The sequence below is a fragment of the Indicator indicator genome, chromosome 4, assembly GCF_027791375.1.
Source record: "Indicator indicator isolate 239-I01 chromosome 4, UM_Iind_1.1, whole genome shotgun sequence".
NCBI lineage: Eukaryota > Metazoa > Chordata > Aves > Piciformes > Indicatoridae > Indicator > Indicator indicator.
In genome coordinates this window covers 7,485,001-7,500,044 of record NC_072013.1, presented here as the reverse complement: position 1 = coordinate 7,500,044, position 15,044 = coordinate 7,485,001, and the positions used below count along the sequence as shown (strand labels likewise).

Sequence of the window (15,044 nt, the reverse complement as noted above, 5' to 3'; positions counted from 1 at the left end):
GCTGTTGCCTGGTTGTCTGTGAGAGCATATTGGGCCAGTACATCCCAGGGGAAAAAGAGTATGGCTCTTGCGGAAGTCATAAGGTGCAACTGAGGAATCACTTGAAAGATGTGAGCCAAAAAAATAGACACAAGTAATAAAACAGGGCAAGCTGCACTGCATCCCTTCAGCTCCCTTGCTGTGCGTGCTATACTCTTTTTGCACACTAATGAGTATCAGAGTCAGAGCAAGTTATGTTATATATCACTCTACTCCTCTCTTCTAGTGAATTTACTCCTGATGGGTAGCTTTTCTAGTTATTCATGTCATGACTGAATTTCACCTTGACAATAGGTCAAGAATAGTTCAGCAGTGTGGCCCACCTACTTTGCAATGTTCCAGCATGACAGCTGCATTGTGTCCTCAGGGTAGCTTTACTTTGATGCTTTTCCCTGTTTAGAAAAATTTGGAGGGAGGATTTTGGTAATCTCTAGCAGGCAGAGTTTTTAAGCCTTTCCCAAGGGAAGATGAAAATTCGACAGAGTTTATGAACAAATAGTTATTTATGAAGTAAGTGTCGTTGTCTTTAGAACTGTTCCTCCTACTGGGCTCCAGAGGAAAGCAGCATTTGCCATGCTGGATCTTACTGGTTGCTGTTGTAGTGTGTTACTGTTGGTGCCTCAGGCTTGACTGTGGAAAGCTCTGGAAGGGTTATGACAAAATGTCTAATCTGACCAGTGCAGACATGGCCTTAGTTGTTCAGAGGTGGTTTGTTTTGGGGGGGGGGGGTTGTTTGTTTCTTTGTTTTTTCCTTAGAAGCATGATATGAGGATTATGTCCTTTGCTCTTATGGGTTTTCTGATAGCAGAAATGCAGAAATGCTGGAGTGAAGTTCTTCTGAACTTGGTTGTCTTACTGATTTCTCAAAATATACTGCTGGAGTTACTGTAACATTGGATGGAGATGACTGGTTTGCTGAACTGGCTGGAGAAACTGAGGGAAGACAAAAAATAGAATGAGTTCACCATGGTGTACATGTTTCCTGACCCAGGGTCATGGGCCAGTCTGGTTGCATCATTTCCTCATTCAGTAGCTATACCACTACTGACAAGATCTGTGTCCAGTACCTGAGAGTCTGATCTTTTGGCAGCACTTTTGACATTATATGCTTCAGCAGTATCTTCTGTCAGCAAGCCTTCCCTTGTTCAGGGAAAGTTTTTTGACTTGTCCATTTGTAAAGCAATCTAATGTGCCTTTTTCCCTAGTCTTCTCTGAGAGGGAAATGCAATCTTCCTTATTCTCTTCCCTGTCTCTTTTGGTAGACTCGGGGACCAGTTCTACAAAGAAGCAATTGAGCACTGTCGCAGCTACAACTCTCGGCTGTGTGCTGAGCGAAGCGTCCGCCTCCCCTTTCTGGATTCACAAACTGGGGTAGCTCAGAACAACTGCTACATCTGGATGGAGAAGAGGCACAGGGGACCAGGTTGGTAGCGTTGTGTCTGTGTATGCATGTGCACGTATGGAGGGCTGGCCACTGAGCCCTCATGGGGTTTAATTAATAGGAGCGCAAACCTGCTACCGGCCACATGAAGAGAAGCTGCCTAAACCTCTCTGCCTGCAGGGGATTTCCTTTGGTAACTGCAGAGAGCTCATCCTAATTATTCTCTCTACCCAAAGAAGTGCCTGACATGGTAGTTTCTAAGGCTGTGTCATTGTAGCTTAATGATATTGATCCCAGTCTGTGCAGAAGATGCAGGGTGGAGAGCTGGAAGTAGGAGTTTCTCAGAAAATAAGGAATTACATTGGGGAGGATGTAAAGCTGAGGTAAAATACAGGAGCGTCCAGGTATTGGAGTGAACATTGTTCTGATGGTAGGAAATATACCTGCAACTCTTGGTTCTGCTTAGTATGTTACTTGGAGTATCAGTTCTTGAGCTGCAGTTTCCACAAATGCAAAAAGAAGTTGGTATATGTCTTTAAAAAGCTTTGGCTACTGCCTGTTCCAAAGCTCAGCGGAGCTCAGGAAAAGGAGCAATGTTATTTTGGTAGCCTTTGGTCAGTCTTTCCTTTGTTAGGGGAAATCAATCTGAAATCCTTGTTTGAAAGGCAAAGGAGAGTCACCCATTCAAAGGCTTGAAATATTACACAGAAGTCCTCCTGAACCCCAGGTGGAATTTTGCTAGAGTATGACTCAGTATCTGACCTACCTTTAGCTTAGGGAACAGATTTTTTGGTAGCACCAAACTGGATTTTTTTTGTTTGTTTTCCAGTGCAGACCAGAGAATCCAGGCAGGGAAGAGGGTACTGGGTTGCAAGGGCACTGGAAGCATGTGTGGGTATACACACACCAGTTATTGTAAACCATACTGAAAAATGCCCCAAAACTGCAGGTCTGGAATTTGGGAAGATGCAGCATACTTCTTACCTCCTCTACTGGTCAGTTTGCAGGAGGTGGAGTGGAAGGAACACATAGGATGTTTCTCTTCCCTCCTGCTTCTAAGAAAGCAATTGCCACTTCTGAAGAGTGCTTAGCTGAAATTTTCCCTCTCCCTTTCCTAGAATATACTGAGGGAAGGGTCTGCACACTGCTATCCCTATTATTATCTTGCAGTACTATCAGAAAACTCTTTCCATAGTAATACGTAGCTACTTCTGATGCAGGAGGCAACAGGTGTTTCACCAGTGTTAAAAATATCGTGAGAATATTTCAGCTGCCAAAACCTGCTGGGGTAATCTGGAACTGCTGAATGTGGTTTACAAGCTGGGAGTTGTCTGAGGTTCTGGGCTTCATGTCCACAGTTGGATTTTTGTTTCAGCTGAAAATTCCCTTTTTTCTTTTCTTTTCTTCTTTTTTTTTTTTTCTCTTTTCTTTTCTTTTCTTTTCTTTTCTTTTCTTTTCTTTTCTTTTCTTTTCTTTTCTTTTCTTTTCTTTTCTTTTCTCTTCTCTTCTTTTCTCTTCTCTTCTCTTCTCTTCTCTTCTCTTCTCTTCTCTTCTCTTCTCTTCTCTTCTCTTCTCTTCTCTTCTCTTCTCTTCTCTTCTCTTCTCTTCTCTTCTCTTCTCTTCTCTTCTCTTCTCTTCTCTCTTCTCTTCTCTCTTCTCTTCTCTCTTCTCTTCTCTCTTCTCTTCTCTCTTCTCTTCTCTCTTCTCTTCTCTCTTCTCTTCTCTCTTCTCTTCTCTCTTCTCTTCTCTTCTCTTCTCTTCTCTTCTCTTCTCTTCTCTTCTCTTCTCTTCTCTTCTCTTCTCTTCTCTTCTCTTCTCTTCTCTTCTCTTCTCTTCTCTTCTCTTCTCTTCTCTTCTCTTCTCTTCTCTTCTCTTCTCTCTTCTCTTCTCTCTTCTCTCTTCTCTCTTCTCTCTTCTCTCTTCTCTCTTCTCTCTTCTCTCTTCTCTCTTCTCTCTTCTCTCTTCTCTCTTCTCTCTTCTCTCTTCTCTCTTCTCTCTTCTCTCTTCTCTTCTCTCCTCTTCTCTTCTCTCCTCTTCTCTTCTCTTCTCTTCTCTTCTCTTCTCTTCTCTTCTCTTCTCTTCTCTTCTCTTCTCTTCTCTTCTCTTCTCTTCTCTTCTCTTCTCTTCTTTCTTCTCTTCTCTTCTCTTCTCTTCTCTTCTCTTCTCTTCTCTTCTCTTCTCTTCTCTTCTCTTCTCTTCTCTTCTCTTCTCTTCTCTTCTCTTCTCTTCTCTTCTCTTCTCTTCTTTCTTCTCTTCTCTTCTCTTCTCTTCTCTTCTCTTCTCTTCTCTTCTCTTCTCTTCTCTTCTCTTCTCTTCTCTTCTCTTCTCTTCTCTTCTCTTCTCTTCTCTCTTTTCTTTTCTCTTTTCTTTTCTTTTCTTTTCTTTTCTTTTCTTTTCTTTTCTTTTCTTTTCTTTTCTTTTCTTTTCTTTTCTTTTCTTTTCTTTTCTTTTCTTTTCTTTTCTTTTCTTTTCTTTTCTTTTCTTTTCTTTTCTTTTCTTTTCTTTTCTTTTCTTTTCTTTTCTTTTCTTTTCTTTTCTTTTCTTTTCTTTTCTTTTCTTTTCTTTTCTTTTCTTTTCTTCTCTTTTCTTTTCTTCTCTTTTCTTTTCTTCTCTTTTCTTTTCTTCTCTTTTCTTCTCTTTTCTTTTCTTCTCTTTTCTTCTCTTTTCTTCTCTTTTCTTCTCTTTTCTTCTCTTTTCTTCTCTTTTCTTCTCTTTTCTTTTCTTCTCTTTTCTTCTCTTTTCTTCTCTTTTCTTCTCTTTTCTTCTCTTTTCTTTTCTTCTCTTTTCTTCTCTTTTCTTCTCTTTTCTTCTCTTTTCTTCTCTTCTCTTTTCCTTTCTTCTCTTTTCCTTTCTTCTCTTTTCCTTTCTTCTCTTTTCCTTTCTTTTCTTTTCCTTTCTTTTCTTTTCCTTTCTTTTCTTTTCCTTTCTTTTCTTTTCCTTTCTTTTCTTTTCCTTTCTTTTCTTTTCCTTTCTTTTCTTTTCCTTTCTTTTCTTTTCCTTTCTTTTCTTTTCTTTTCTTTTCTTTTCTTTTCTTTTCTTTTCTTTTCTTTTCTTTTCTTTTCTTTTCTTTTCTTTTCTTTTCTTTTCTTTTCTTTTCTTTTCTTTTTCTTTTCTTTCTTTTCTTTTCTTCTCTTTTCTTTTCTTCTCTTTTCTTTTCTTCTCTTTTCTTTTCTTCTCTTTTCTTTTCTTCTCTTTTCTTTTCTTCTCTTTTCTTTTCTTCTCTTTTCTTTTCTTCTCTTTTCTTTTCTTCTCTTTTCTTTTCTTCTCTTTTCTTCTCTTTTCTTTTCTTCTCTTTTCTTCTCTTTTCTTCTCTTTTCTTCTCTTTTCTTCTCTTTTCTTTTCTTCTCTTTTCTTCTCTTTTCTTTTCTTCTCTTTTCTTCTCTTTTCTTCTCTTTTCTTCTCTTTTCTTCTCTTTTCTTCTCTTTTCTTCTCTTCTCTTTTCCTTTCTTCTCTTTTCCTTTCTTCTCTTTTCCTTTCTTTTCTTTTCCTTTCTTTTCTTTTCCTTTCTTTTCTTTTCCTTTCTTTTCTTTTCCTTTCTTTTCTTTTCCTTTCTTTTCTTTTCTTCCCTAATCTATTTACCCAAAGAATTTCTTTTCTTGTAGCATCTGGTTGTGAGTAAGGTGCTGCTATTTTTATGCTTTTGAACACAGTTATAAGCAGATATTCACTATAACCACAGGTAATGACTGGGCAAGAGTGTCTGCTACAAACATACAGGACAAAAGATAGTCTTGTATGGGTCTTATTTGTGCCTCCATGTTGACAGCAAGCACCATCATTACAGTGTTGTGGCGTCACATCAGGAACCAAGAGATCTTAACACTTTGACTTTCTCAGCCACAAGCTTTCTGTGCTACCTTTAGCAAATTCGCTGTGCAAATCTATCTTTCTTCACTTTTGACAGTGAACTGTTTGGCAGCTTACCCTGCAAAAGGGGATTAGTGACAGTTCTTCTGCAGGTCTGTGGTGAAGCCTAATGATGAAACATTCTTCACAGAGAATCTTAAGTAAAAGAATCCTCCTGCATCTGCATCAGCCACCAAATCTGATGCTTTTGTTATTTTGAATTAGAATAATCAGTGTGAAATGAAGCAGCCCTCCTCCCCCATATTTGCTTTCCTCTTTCTTGACTTTAATAGTCCTTTTAGTGCTCCCTTGGGTGTCTTTGCATCATCTATTTCTTGTAGTATTATGGTGGGTCAAAGCATGCCTCTACAGTTTTAGCATGCCAGTTTTCAGGCTGTACACCCTCTGCTTATGGCCACACTGAAGGGTTTTGAAAATTCTCTGCCCAACCTCCCTGGCATCTGTCTGGTGTGCTGTGTTCACTGCCATTTACTATCCTAAGCCTAATAACAATATAAAGACAAATAGCAAAGCTTCAGAACCTTTCTTTTTACTTACCTAGGGCTACTCCATATATTAACCTGGTTTCTTGCTATCCTCTGTGTTAAAGGAGTCAGAAAACTGCATCTCATGACAAACAGTTCAGGGTTAATTTCACACAATACTGCACATAACTCCCTCCTTTTTCCCCCCTTCTCCCTGGCCTTTCACACCAGCTTTGAGTTATGACTCTCCTACACTAATGAGATAAACAACATAACTCACTGCAGGTTCTGCTATTTCCTCTGTAAGCAAATGGTTGGAACCTTCTCTGGTTGCCCTATAAGGCACCAGAGGGAGAGACAAGCTAGCAAAGCCTGAAGACATTAAGACTGGTCTATGCATTATTTCCATATACATTGCAAGATTGGCTGTGGAGGAACTAGATTCAAAGCATTCACAACTGACTTCTTTCTTGTTGCCTCTCCTTTTGTGTAAACCATCAAAGATCCACGCTTGAAGTGAGCCAGCACCATGACAGATGGAGGTCAGGATGAAGAACCGAAGGCAGCATTTGATGAGTCTGGATCCAACAGAGGTCTAGGATATGTTTTAAGTTCATTTGATGGCTGTGTATTAACGAGCAAGGCTACCATGAAAATGAACAGAGATTATCTCAAGGATGTTGGATCATCCATCTCTTATTGATCTACCTGCCACTTGGAGTGGGCTCTAGGTCCTCTAGGAAAGAGGCTTTCCCACCTCTGTCTTTTCAAGGATACCGGCTTTGGGTTTTGTTGAAGTTCCAGCGTCCGTGATCGGCTTTCACTGTTCTGTCAGCATCCAGAAGTGCTATTTCATATAAGAGAGCCCAATAATTCAACCCACATTAATAGATACTGCCCCAAAACTTCAGTAGATCCTTGCTCCTTTGTGACTGGAACAAATGCTCAGAGCTGTGGTGCCTCTGTGGAGGCCTATTGCTTTGGTTTAGAAACTGCCATTTCAATGTTGTGAGCAAGTTCTTGCACAGGACCTGCTGTGGAAGGGTGAGGCGTCTTGCCTCCACCTCCTTAATGACTCACATCAGAGCCAGGTACAATCCACCTCATCATAATAGCAATTGTTTGCAGTGGTTAATGTTTGCAAAGTGCCACAAAGAAGTGAGTCCAAATGCTAGAAGTGCTCGTTATTCACATTTTTATTCCCAAACCAGTCCTAAGTGCCCCACTCTTAAATGTGTTCTTCTTGGGGTGGGCATAATTCCCAGCAAGCTATGCAGCAATGAAATAAAGGCATGAAAATCCCCAGTTCCATAGCATTCTGTGCCCTGGAACAGCCAGGGTCTCTGCCAAGTACTCTGTTGCTGGTTCATACCCAGGCAATGTGCTGTAGATGCTCCATTGTGCACCAAATCCTTGGAAGTAGTAGGTGCAAAATGCTGGGGTCTGAGCTGGAATCCCTAGCAACTGAAATATTTCAAACCTGAAGCTTAGGCTTCACTTGCAGGATTCGACAAGACTATACTCTTGAGGTGAATAAATTTGTTATGTCTTCCCTCCCACTTACCCCCAAATAACAGGGCATTATTTTTTTCATTATCCTCATTGAGTTCAGTGAATCAGTTTTGTTCCCAAGCTAGTACTCTCCTGGCTGCTACAGAAGGGATGAGAGAACTCCTTGACCAACTTGGAGCCCTTGAGCTGTTCTGCTTTACTGGCACACCCCCTTGATGTTGTCCAGCTGTTCACTATTGATACAGTTTCAGATATGGTAATACCATTCCTGACCTTTCTGTTATGTGGTGTTACCTATTTTCTAAGACCAATGAGTCTGGAATTGCATACTCTATAGCTCCTTCAAGACTAACTAAAGCAGCAGAAGGACAGAAGAACCAAAGCAGAACTGGGGGATGGAGAGGGCAGGGGAAGCAGGGGAGAAAATGAAATTCTTCCAACTTTTCTGTGCCTTGCTGGGTATTTCTGTGTGTCATGAGTATCTGGGGCAGTTGAGGATACTGTGAAGCACTTCGCAGTGTGCTTCTGTGCCCCTAGAAGTGATGCATTCACGAGGCCCTGCAGTGCTCTGAATACAAGAGAGCAAAGCATAGCTTGAACGCTGGCTAAGGAGTGTCTCAGGAGAGCCAGGGCAGCTCAGAAGCCAGCAATGCCAAATGTGATTCAGTGAAGCATGCAGTAATATAAACATTAATGCTGTATCTCCTCCCTCATTCAGAATGTTGGCAAGAGGAGGTAATAACCACAATGAAGAATCTGTCTTCAAACAAAAGTCCAGAATTTAAACAAAAATGCAGAGTCCAAACAGCCAGACCTCATGGATCTTGGTTTTCTCCCACTTGGAAGACACAAATTTCCTGAGCTGTTCTGTGCATCAGTGCCTTCTGATTTGCATGTCAGAACTTCATCTCTTTTCTCCCAAGGGGCTTTCTCTGCCCGTGGAGGAGGCATTGCCCCTGTGACCCAGGAGAGTCTGAAATTCTATTTACCCTGAAGAAATCACAAATTATTTATGTGCAGCTCTGGTTTCAGTGAGCTGAGTGAAGTGTCTAAGTGAGACCTAGATTCTCTGTAGGCCTGATCCCAAGAGGTGCTGAGGAGCCTCAGGAGCACTGGATGCCTTGAGTTTGCAGTTCTGCCTCATGATTTGCAGGACTGAACCCTCCAACAAGGAAATGCTGGAAGGGCAAGAACAAAGATGCTAAAGACGGTGCTTGTGGTTTGCAAACTGAAATGTGATGATTTTTATTTCTTTCTTTTAATCTTCAGGCCTGGCCCCAGGTCAGCTGTACACATACCCAGCACGTTGCTGGCGCAAAAAGAGGCGTTTGCATCCTCCTGAGGATTCCAGGCTGAAGCTGCTGGAAATTAAACCTGGTAAGCATTTGTTTCTCTCTCTCTCCTGTGCTGCAGAACAGCTGGCATACACACAAACCTGGTATTAAGACCTTGGACTCCATCTTTGCCTCTCTCCAGCCATTTCTCCTTGCATCTTCATATCTTACCTGATTTGCTGTAAAGAAAACCACCAAACCCTGTGCACACAACTCATCCCCCACAGAAATGTGAGCAACATGTATTGAATGCAATGGGAGCTGCATTTACCTTCTGTAGGGCTGAATCCTGGCAAATTCATAAGGATGTAAAGAATCAATGTATTGTTAATAATTTCTTCAGTGTTTTCTTAATACAAAATTCCAGTCTGGCATTTGCTGCCTAATCTTTGTGAAAAAGACTGCTGTGTGTATGGAAGAGTACACTGATAAGATTTCTTATAATAGGGCTGGGGACCAGGGTGACCTGATTATGAACAGCAAATAATATAAATTAGTGAGCATATGCCACATTAGTATACATGTGTATGTCTGTTTGTATACCATAGTCTATTCTTCTTTCATTCTTGTCCTTGGTCCTCTTCCCTCACAACTGAACTATGAGAAGTGATGAGTCTGGGTGCTGCAGGAATGACTGTAAAGCAGATGTGGAGGAGCTACAGCTGTGTCAGGTAGACCACAGTCTTGTGTGTTCTTCCCTGCAGTTAGTAATAAAGGCTTGCTGTCTTTGGGTTCAGCTGTTGAGAAAGAGGGAACACACATACTCACAGCTGTATGTGGTTTTTAAGAGGTGAGAAACTGCCAGTGTAAAAAGTACAGGAGAAACCCCCAAAATGTAAATTAAGAATATTAAAAGAATCTGCTTGACAGAAGACGGTGTCTGGGAACTGAACTGTGCTCAGCAATGCTGATGACTTTGCCTCTATGCAGTAGTTGGTGAAAAGAGAGGAAGGGGCAATAAAGGCAAGTTCTGAACCCAGTAATATCAGAGGCAAAATTCATGTTGATTTTACTAGAAGCAGTTTTTGAAGGCTCTCTACCTTCAATATAGGAGATGTCAGCAGACAGTTGAACAAAAGAAGGAAGTGCCTATAACCAGCTGGGGTTCAAACTTAGGGCAAAATCTCAGCCAGCAAATAGAACCAGGCCCTGCAGCAGAGCCACTTGGAGAAAAATGGTGAAATCAGGCATGAACACTGGTGGAAATGAGACTGGCTCTAGGAAGAGGATGATATTGGTCCATAGAAACGTCTGCCTCAGACTTTGTGAAGATGCCAACGGTGCTATGCTTTGCTAATTTAGTAAGGTAAAGCAGCAGCGTAGAGTTTGACTCTTCTTTGTTTGCATTATGCTTCTCCACTGTACTCAACTGAATGCCAAATTAGTGCATCTTCCATGCCACAGGGCATGAAAGGCAATTACCACAAAGTTATCAGATAAAGAGACCTCAGCATGTCTGTCTCTGTGTTGTTTCCCCTGCCATAAACATCTCTTCTGCATCTCAGGAGTGCTACTTTAGTTGCTTTGCCAGTGGCAGCCAAGTAAGGCAAGTTATATTGCTCTACCATTTAAATCTATTTCCCAACCAATTTCTATCTAGCGATTAACTTCCCTTATCTGTTACACTGCAAAATAATTTCACTCGATCTGTGCAGATCCAGAATAGACTCACTAGCCAAAACCTGGATTTTTACCTTCTCTGTTTTGAAAATATAAAACCTATGGAAAACCTATGGGTCTCCATCTAAAGGCAGCTTTTGACAAATCAAGAAAAAGAGTGTGATTTATTTTCAAAACTGATAGCAGAAATGCTATGCATTTTGAAGGGGGATGCAGTGGTAGTATCTAATGCTGAACCTAGGAAGCTACCTTTTGCTGACCTCTTTATTCCTCAGTTGGATGACGTGTTGAGCAAATATTGGGAGTTTAAGATCTCTTAAAAAGCATAGAAATCCCAACTGGAGGACATTTAAAATAAATTTGGAAGAAACCTAGTATAAACATTCCATAGTTTCCCTCCATCTGGGGCTTGGAATCCTACTTATGGTTTAGAGCTCTTCTCAGCAGGTAGAGAGAGCTTGTGCCCAGGTGATACAGAAGTAGCTGATTTTTGTATAGGAGGCTGATGAATCGCTTATGTGCTATATAACATATGTGAGCAATGCAATTCTAGAACATTAAATTAGGGCTAAATCTTAGTTTTACAATGTTTTACATTTGTTAAATGTTTCAAAATTATTCCAGTAAGACTGGCACTGTAGCAAACACAGAAGGAGACCCTAGCTTCAAAAGCTGCCTGTCCAGCAGTCAGTAGTATGGGCACAGGGGGTGTGAATACTTGCTTGGACTGCACCTGGGCTTTTGGAGTGTCTCATTATAGCAATAAGTTGAATCCAGAAACTCAAGACTTCGAGATAATTCAGGAGATTTAAAGACCTAGGATTTTTGTTTTGGTGAGTCATAGCTAGTCGTCAGCTGGTCAGTAAGTAGAATCAAACTGTTGTCTTGCCATCAGTTCAAGGGTATAATAAATAACTTAATAATCCCAGAATCACAGAATTGTCAGGGTTGGAAGGGACCTCAAGGATCATCTAGTTCCAGCCCCACTGCCGTGGACAGGGACACCTTCCACTAGATCAGGTTGCCCAGAGCCACATCCAGCCTGGCCTTAAAAACCTCTAGGGATGTGGTTTCCACCACCTCCTTTGGCAACCTGTTCCTGTGTCTCACCAATAATAATATCATATTAATGATAATATAGTATTATATATCTTATAATAATATAGTATTCATAGTTACAATATACTTCTACAGTGTTAGTACCTTGCAGGTTTGGGTAGTACATGTGAATGAAAGTTTCATATTTGGCAATACCAAAATTTAATGAAGAAAATAACCATGTTCCAATGATCCCCTGGTTTCTGAAAAATGCAAGTTCACTATAATGTTGGGGTTTTTTGGGTGTGGGTTTTGTTTTTTTTTTTTTTTTGATCAGATGCTGCTTGCTTCTTACTAGAAAGTGGTGTTTTTATTGTCCTGGTCTGTTGCTTTCCTTTGATTTCAAGCAGACGTGTTTAGTTTTCAGAATAGTTAGAGCCACAGTTTTAAGGATCAGAACACTGTAATAGGTGTTGCATTTTCCTCTGCCATTGTACTCAGAGTTACATGCATGGATTGCTCTAGTAAAGTTGTTTGATCAAGGGTCTAGAAACATTTGTGTTAATACTATTTCTAAGTATCCTCCATCCTATACAGTAGTCTATCCACTTGATATGCAGGGGAAGTAAAGTATTGCCAAAACTTACTTATGAGAACTGCTTCAGTGACAATGCAGTCAATGTTATTCATCAGACCTTTAGGAATTGCACAAAGTATTCCTGACATTTTCTTTCACATGGGATAGTCTTCATCTTTCAGTGCTATGTTCATATCAGAACCAAGCATTATGGCTCAAGTGCAGCCAAATTTTCATTCTTGTAATAGATATGGGCCGTAAGTTTCAATCAAGGCTCCTGTGAAGAGTGGTTTATATTTGAAACAAATTCCCAATCATGGACAATATATTGACAGGTTGCTAATACTGTGATTTTCTAGGTAGCGAGTGCAAAAGTTGTTAGATCTTGATACTCGTAGTATTAGTGAAACTTCTATTCAACCAAGTGTGGGCAAATCTGATTCTCTGCAGATCTGGGCCATGGTATTTGCATGGATCTTCAGCACAGAACAGCAGGAGGGCTGAAAGCAGCTCATGCTTCCACACTTACTTCTCAACTGACTCTTACTCAGTGCAAGGGAGATCTGTGAATCTGGGAATGGGTGAGGGAAAGGGTTGAGCTGGGCTGGACAGCCTGTTCTTCCAGAGGAATGGGAGAAGAAGGAGAATTTCCAACTCTTACCACCACCTTGCCACTAAAGCAAACAGTAGGATTCTGGCTCTCATTAGTGTCAGAGCAGCTGGAAAGATGAGGATTAGAAGCAGAATAGAGATCTCTGATTACACCCAAGGCTCTTTGAAATCTCAACTGCTCTTTGTCCTGTATACTTAGTTGTTTTATGGTACTGGCTAGTATGATTTTGTGTTGGATCAGGTATCAATATCATGGAATTGACATTACCTGCATTAAACCCTGCTGACAGGTAGTACACTAGCTTTGCAGCTATGCAGATGAGAACAGATAGGGTCTATGTGGCCAAAAACTCTGGTGGAATTTAAACTGGTAGTGTCCTACTTCAGTTTACAAGACAGCTAAATACAGATATGTACATATGTACACACAAAGCTTTTATTTCCTGTGCTATGTGTGTGTGTAAAGAATACGACTAGAAAGGAAAGCTTTTGTCTCAGTTCACTGCTCTCCTTTGGTTTTGGACTGATAGTCCACAGTGAGGTCTCACAGTGGGCAGCCTTCCCACATGCTTGGAGGGTGTGAAGTAGAACTTGCATGTGCAGCTACTGTGGTGAGAGTGTCCTGTGGTGTGGGTGTCCTGTGCCAGTAGCTGTCCTGTTACTTATCTCAGGGCAGTTGAGTGCTCCACTGAACTGGAAATGGCTGGTTTTGTTTTTTGTTTTGTTTTGTTTTTCCCCTACCAGCTGTTGAAGAGGTAAAAGTAAATAAAAGTATTTTTCATTTGCTGTTATGAACCATGGTAGAATAGTTAGAGGTAAGTACTGATAACAGATTTAGATGCTGCTTAAACAATGCCTGAGCTATTTTTAATCTGATATATGGGATATACCTATAAGAGTGTGCTTGTGGATGAATGAATGGAATTCTTACAGATAAGCTATTATCTCTTTCAACCATCTCAGTTTACCTTGTAGAGACTGCATCTGTCTGTATAGGTACTGTGTTTCTCCCGGGAAGTAACAATTGCCCTCAACTCTTGTGGAAGATGCTCAGCATGCCTTTGGAGGTCTGTGCTCTTTTAAGATGGGCCACTTCACCAAGATAATTTAAGATGAAATTAAAAAGCAGAGGATGGAATTCATATTAGTATCACTTACAGGACACTCAAGCAGCACATTATATCATTGTCTTGGGGGTCGTTGTGAAGGCTTCTTATACTCTGCTATAGTCATATACTATAGTAGATCTTGCAGTCCAAACACAAAATATAGTAAAGGAAATACTTCAATTCCAAAAAGGAGACATGAGTGACAAGGATAATAAACTACTTCTATGAAGGTTTAACCTGAGGTTTGTGGTGGGACTGGAAATCAAACCCAAGAGTGCAGGAAGAGCTCAGTTCTCCTAAGTTCCATATTTTTTTTTTGCTTTCCCTGACTGCTAGGTTCAGTGTTGCACAAAGATATTAGAGCCTAAAACTAATTCAAAATACTAATTTCATGAGAATTCATTTTTATAATTTTTCTCAGGCCAATGAATATTGACTAGTTTCACTTTTGATTTCAGCAATTTTTATACAATCACATGTTGGCTCTGTTTCAGTACTAGAAGACAGCACTGTTGTTTCTCCGTGAAGGTTGTAAGGAAAGGCACATCTTAACTAAAAGTTTTGCTACTGTTTAAGATATATGGAAACTTCTCTGTGATGCTGTGATGAAAGTTTAGATCCCTGGTATAAAGAGGTGCCTGTGGCTCCTCTTTAAGATACATTAAGACTAAACTGTCTTAGGATTGAAAGTGGCAGAATAATTCTGGTGCCAAATCAGAGCATGTCTATAAAATTCAGATGAGTTGGATATGATATTCCTGAAGGGGCTGTAATAGCAATGTATCAGTTGTTCAGACTTCTGACAGGTTTCTACAGATGAGAATTTACCAAAGGTACTTTCATGCAGAGCTATTTTTTCCCCCTCCCTTTTCTTTTTTCTCTAATTGTCCATGGCTTTTATAAACATTTGCTGTCATAAACCCTAAATTTGGTCAGATATGACATGACAGCCTGCAGAGAGAAGCAACTTTTGTTCTCTGATGACTTGGTCTAGATGTAAGATGGAGTTTAACAGCCCATTATCAACTCCTGTGACTTTTGCTGTCTGCCTCCAGAATCGAGAAATTAGTGTTTTTTCTTTTAAATCTGCTTTTTATGCACTCTGCATTTTATGCACTCTGCATTTTATGCACTCTGCATTTGCACTCTTCTCATCTTTTAGAATATCTTCTTCACTACTTCAAAATTTTGCTGGTTTTTTAGTCTTTCTCTCCTCTCATCCCCCACTTCCCCTTTTTTTTTCTTCCCCCACCCACTTTCTTTTTTCTTTCTCTTTCTCTCTCTCTCTTTCTCTCTCTCTCTTTCTTTCTCTTTCTCTTTCTCTTTGCCTTTCTCTTTCTCTCTTCCTTTATCTTTCTCTTTCTCTCTGCCTTTCTCTTTCTCTTTCTCTTTCTCTTTCTCTTTCTCTTTCTCTTTCTCTTTCTCTTTCTCTTTCTCTTTCTCTTTCTCTTTCTCTTTCTCTTTCTCTTTCTCTTTCTCTTTCTCTCTGTC

General features: G+C 40.3%; 1 protein-coding gene across 3 annotated transcripts in view; it reads left to right on the top strand.

The window, feature by feature from the left end:
• The first annotated feature begins 1,308 nt into the window (after window positions 1-1,308).
• Window positions 1,309-15,044, top strand: part of DPF3 (double PHD fingers 3) — a 94,852-nt gene continuing 81,116 nt past the window's right edge. For all 3 annotated transcript variants that reach the window (XM_054400162.1, XM_054400161.1, XM_054400164.1), the window contains exons 1-2: window positions 1,309-1,462; window positions 8,533-8,640. In XM_054400162.1, the coding sequence (XP_054256137.1) occupies window positions 1,438-1,462; window positions 8,533-8,640 (133 nt within the window). In that variant the 5' untranslated portion in view covers window positions 1,309-1,437. The remainder of the gene's footprint in view (window positions 1,463-8,532; window positions 8,641-15,044) is intronic.